Source organism: Orycteropus afer, unplaced genomic scaffold, assembly GCF_000298275.1.
Source record: "Orycteropus afer afer isolate SDZICR_OR568_19922 unplaced genomic scaffold, OryAfe1.0 scaffold00373, whole genome shotgun sequence".
Lineage (NCBI taxonomy): Eukaryota > Metazoa > Chordata > Mammalia > Tubulidentata > Orycteropodidae > Orycteropus > Orycteropus afer.
In genome coordinates this window covers 2,234,343-2,240,294 of record NW_006921960.1, presented here as the reverse complement: position 1 = coordinate 2,240,294, position 5,952 = coordinate 2,234,343, and the positions used below count along the sequence as shown (strand labels likewise).

Genomic DNA, 5,952 nt, shown 5'->3' with positions numbered 1-5,952 from the left:
CATACATACGTGGGATTTTCTGTGAACCAATTTTGTATTTACCTTAGTTATTTACAGAATAAATCATTTCATATTCATTAAATTCTTTGTTCCTTTAGGTTGTTACTTCTCTGTAAATAGTATTGAGAGAGAACTGATCAACCTAAAATTCACAACATTCCAGAAGTATCAAGAACAGTGAAAGCTCAATCGAATGTTTATTTTTCTTTGAATTAAAAGTTATATTTAAAAGTACTTATTGTTACTGAATCTGAATTACTGAATTCTTTATACATTATCATTTAAAATGCTTACAAAAATTCTATGAGGAAGATAATAGTATTAGTCTTACTTTACAGACATAGAAATTAAGTTGTTTAGAAATAAAGAATGGGGAAATATAGATGAAATGTGATCAGAAGCTGCTATTTCAGGGATAGTGAACTATTGTTGTTGTTGTTATTTGCCGACTCATAACGACCCCTCCTTGGGTTTCTGAGGCAGTATCACTACGGAAGTAGATTCCCCAACCTTCCTTCCAAGGAGAGGCTGGTGGGTTTGAACCGCCAGCCTTCTGGTTAGTAGTCTTAGGCACTATGCTACCAGAGCTCCCAGTGAACTGTTAGGTCCCTATTTATTTGTTTACTTGTTTTTACTTAAGGTCTCTAAAGTGCCATTAAGGGAATACCACTGCATACTGCAGGCCAGAAAAAATTCTTCCTTGTTGAGCTGATATGAGTAAGATATTTGCATAAGGTCACCCAGCTAGCAAGTTATGACATCTTGTTTGAGCTAGACATTTCAGACTTCACATCCAGGCAAATTACTATCCATTACCTTTGATCCCTCTATACACTTTACCATAATATCTTCATTTCATCCCTCCCACTAATCTATGCACGCCAAGGTTGTTCAGGGACAATTTGTCTTATATCTGACATGTAAGAAGTGCTCAATAATAATTGTTGAATGAATAAATAAATAACCTGAGGAAGCAACCCAGTTGTATTGTAAAATCTTATAATGAATTGTACTTTTTTTTCATAACATTTATTACAATTTTATATAGGAATGATTATGTGATTACTGTCTTTCACCCACCAAGCTATACATCTCATGACAAGAGCCATGAATTTTTTTTGCTCACTGCTATGTCCCCAACTTCTAGCATGGAGGCTGGAACTTAGTTGGCAATCAATGATTATTCTGGAATGGATCAAGATGCCAAGAATATTTTTTTTAAAAAACTTAAGACTGTAATGATAATTTCTCTAAAAGTTTCTTTCTCTAAAGGAAAGTTTACTTAAAGTTCCACTAAAGTTTTCACTAAAGAGTAGCTTTTCACTAAAGCTACTCTTCTCTTTTTCTTTTTTCTCTTTTGTTTTCCAAACTTGTTTCCTACCATCTCTTTCCCTCTCATTACTGTTATTTATCAAACATATATATAACACTTAATATGTGAAAGGCACTATCCTAAATACTGTACAGATATTGATTTATTCAATTTTGATAGAAACTCCATGATGAATGTATTATTACTACCATCCCCATTTTATATTGGAGGATATTGAGCAGAGAAAGGTTAAGAAAGATGTCTAAGATCACAGAATAGTTCATGGTGTTACATAAGAATGAGTTCTATTGATTTATATTCTCTACTTTAAATTTAAATGTTGTTTGTGTTCACAATTGCATTAATCAGATTTGATGCAGGGAAAAAAAATCAAGCCCAAAATCTCAGGGGCTGACAACAAACATGTATTTCTTGGTTACATTATATGGAAGCAGCTACAAATCAGCTGTGATGGCTCTGTTCCATGCATGTTCTCTTTCTCATGAGGATGTATATCCTCTTACCAGGAAGACATGTGGAAACAATAATGCTATCTGCCTTTAACTAAGCTCTTGGTACCTCTGTGTGGGCTTCTCACAGGCACTACATATATGAGAACATGCTGAGGCTAGTGCTTAATTTCTTTTCTTAAGCTGGGGCAAAAAAAAAGCCAATTTTGAGTAACTCAAATATTTTTATACATATAAAATGTACACATTGGTAGAGATGATATGGGTAAAGATCCAGTAATGAGTTCCTCATTCTGCTTCATTGGTTTCTTTTACTCCTAAGAGAAAAATTTCATGCAATTTTCTAGCAATTACATCAACATAACTTCATCTTAGTCCATCAATAATTTTTCTCAGGTCTGCTGTGAAACTAGTCTTGTTCCAAGGATTGACATAACAATAATGAGTTTGTAGACAACTATAATTTCTTTTTTGAGATTAATGAGCTTCTTGGAACAGAGACATTATTCATCCTAACAAGGAGCCCACTGTTGGAACGTAGTAGATATGTAGCAAACTCCCAAGGAATATTGAATGATGACCAGATGAATGAAGCAAATAAAGATTGACAAATCTCAAATACATCTTTCTCCTTTTCCCACAGGAACTTCTCCTTGCAGAAAAGTGGGCTAAAATGAACAAGCTCCCTTTTCCAAAGATTGATCCTTACGTGTTTGATCGGGAAGGACTGAAGGAGTGCTATGTCTTTAAACCCAAGAATCCTGATGTGGAGAAAGACTGCCCAACTATCATCCACTTTGTTCTGGCCAACATCAACTTCAGAAAGTACAAAGCTCCAGGTTTGTCGGGAATGGTTGTATTCTATAAGGTAGAAGTCTGGTAGAGAAAGAAGACTCACATTAAGAAGGGTCACACTGGTACTGCTGTGCCAGCTGTTACAAATTGAAATTCTATCTTATTTTTATAATTACTATTCTGAGCACCCAAGTACTTCCACTTTCTCCTACCCCAAGACTTCTTGTGTTTTCACAAGTAGCTGAATCTGGCAACTGAAAGATTAACAACCAGCCCAGTGAGAACATCTATGCCACAAAATCTCAGATTATATTTGTTCTGATTGATTGCCATAGGGATTATTAAATATTTTAATATTGCCCTTGTAAGGGTTTTGTTGTAAGGGTAATATTGCTTTGCTGTTGTTGTTATGTGCCATCGAGTCAGACCTGACTCATAGCGACTGCTTCTTGGGTTTCTGAGGCAATATCATGACGGAAGTAGATTGCCCGACCTTCCTTCCAAGGAATGGTTGGTAGGTTTGAACCACCAGCCTTCTGGTTAGCAGTCAAGTGCCTTAGGCACTATGCTACCAGAGCTCCTAATATTGCTTTAGAACAATTAATGTAAAAAATTCTGGAAATTATATTGAGCACACAATTAATGTGTTCTTGAAGTACAAGATGGTTAGAAATTTGTTGTATTTTATTTCAGCTAGAAATAAAGACTCAAGTTCAAGGCAATGTTGTGTTTTACAACATCCAGAGGAATCTGTGGACTCTTCTTTAAAGAAGATTTTGACTCACAAAAGGATACCTAGAGATTGGCAGGCAATACAGTAAGGATCTGAAAATAATATGATTTTAGGACCAGAAAATGTAGCTAGAAAAGGAAATACTCAACAATAGTTATAGAAAATAGAAGAGAAGAATACAGAGGAAAAAAGTCATCTTTTCCTACATTGTTTGGAAATCTAGAAAACGGAATGGAGGTTACTGTGAGGCATGCTTCAACACAAAAGAAGGAAGAACTGGCCAGCAGTTTTAGTTATCAAACAAGGAAAAGTTTTAAAACAAAAATATTTTCTATCACTGTTAATTCTCAAGGAGAGCCTCAATGAGTAGTTGGCATGCATAGGGAATTACTGTGGCATGAAGACAGTTAATGTTTTGTCTTGAGTTCACCAGGAGACGATTCTGAGAAAAAAAAAAAAAAATTGGAGTGCAAACAATTTATTTGGGTGAAGTAGGAAACTTTAGTAGTAGAGTGGTAAAATGATAAAGGGGAAGGAAGCAGATAACTAAGTCTTTGTTATTAAGCTGGGTACCACAGTGTGTGACTGGAATGTAAATTTGTAGGGAAGCTTTAAAAAAAAAAAAAAAAAAAAACTCTAAAAAATGGAATAGAACCTAGGGTCCATAATCTTCCTTACTATCCTCACCACCACCACCACCACACACCAAGAAGCAAGGGAACTGGGACATTAATTTAGGTACTAACTTCCTAGGGTCATTGACTAAGGGTTACCTAGGATAAAACATTAATTTCCAGAACTTCCAGCCTGCTGCTAACGGGGAAAAAGCAGACTTCCATAGTTGCAGGGAGGGGCAGAAAGCTTTCAAGCCAAGAAATGCAGATTCTGCCGGCTGGAAGTCACCAGAAGTCACAAAAATGATAGAGTCCAGGGTATATGGTCAAAGGCACTAACAGGTATGCTACAGATAACATGACTTCTGTGGGGTCCCCAGCATTGTTTCAGAGACCATTTGTGTCTGTTATTCCCTGAGCTTTAGAGCTATTTATGGTTTTCAGACTAATACCCTTTGTAACTCTTCTGCTATTTAGGTGTTCCAAGAGAAACTAAGGAAGAGAAAGAAATAGCTGACTTTGACATTTTTGATGACCCAGAATCACCATTTTCAACCTTCAACTTTCAGTATCCAAATCAAGCATTCAAAAGGTTGCATGATCTAATGCACTTCAATACCCTGAACAACATTGATGTAAGTATCTGCCAAGATTATTAACAATGTCATTTTAATTCCATACATTATAAACCCAGCAATACCTCTTTTTAGATAATAAAAACAAGGTTTATGAACCACACCACCCAAAATGTGCCACTTTACATTTCATGAAGATTTTTTTGAATTTCTAGAAGACCTCTACAAAATTCATGGATAAAGAAATTAATGGCAAAGTCCATATTGTATACTATTTGATCAATTGATTGGTTAATACTAAGTTTGTTCCCCAAAGGGTTTAGTGTGTTCATATCATGATAAAATAAATTATAAGTAAGGAAGAAAAATGATGAAGAGAAAGTATAGCAGTAGGAAAGTAATTGTAACCCAAAGTACAGGTTGTTGTTGTTGTTGTTATGTGCCGTCGAGTCGGCCCCAACTCATAGCGACCCCTCCTTGGGTTTCCGAGGCAGTATCACTACGGAAGTAGGATTGCCCAACCTTCCTCGGAAGGAAGGTTGGGCAATCCTACTTCCGTAGTAAGTACAGGTAGTCTGACAAAAAATCAATCAATCAATCAATTTTAATGGATACATTCATGCTTTTCAATGCCTTAATTCTTATGGATCATAGCAGCAGCCTCCCTAATTTTTGGCCTTTGAGATAGTAAGCATGCTTCACTTTAGAAATTCCAGAAACAAGTCATTCTCTTCAGCATAAATCATCTTATCACTAGTGTATTTACTGCAAAGATGTTGTGAAACTCTTTAGAGTCTACCTCACCATTTAGGAGAACCATTTTATAATTGAAATCATGTTGGCTTGTGATTTCAAACCATAGTGTCATAAATTATTATCAGTTGAGAAAGCACAAGTTTGTTGGCTTGTGATTTCACATCATAGTGTCTGATGAATTATCAGTTGAGAAAGCCCAAGATCATTGGACTAATAGGATTTTGCACATTAGGACATAAGCATAAAAGAAAAAGAAAAATTAAATGGAGAAAAAGAAAAACATGATGTCCAATTTTCCAGTCTTTTTGAAGAGTTTGTGAATGGCACATAAGAATTTACATCATGTGGATGAATGCTCTGGTTATATGACATTTAATTAGATATTGTGAGCAAGTATCACTTGTGTCACTTCCGTAGTGATATTGTCTCGGAAACTCAAGGAGGGGTCGCTATGAGTTGGGTCTGACTTGATGGCACATAACACAACAGCAATGTCTACGGAAGTAGATTGCCTAACCTTCCTTCTGAGAAGTGGATGGTGGGTTTGAACCGCTAGCCTTCTGGTTAGCAGTCAAATGCCTTAGGCACTACGCCACCAGAGATTGTTGTTGTTATTTGCCGTCGAGTCGCCCCCGACTCATAGCGACCCCTCCTTGGGTTTCCGAGGCAGTATCACTACGGAAGTAGGATTGCCCAA

At 36.3% G+C, this 5,952-nt stretch overlaps 1 protein-coding gene across 1 annotated transcript in view; it reads left to right on the top strand.

Annotated features, from left to right (window-relative positions):
* Positions 1–5,952, top strand: part of PLA2G4A (phospholipase A2 group IVA) — a 185,651-nt gene that overhangs the window by 173,075 nt on the left and 6,624 nt on the right. Inside the window, exons 16-17 of the mRNA XM_042782573.1 lie at positions 2,426–2,621; positions 4,402–4,559. Of these exons, the coding sequence (XP_042638507.1) occupies positions 2,426–2,621; positions 4,402–4,559 (354 nt within the window). The remainder of the gene's footprint in view (positions 1–2,425; positions 2,622–4,401; positions 4,560–5,952) is intronic.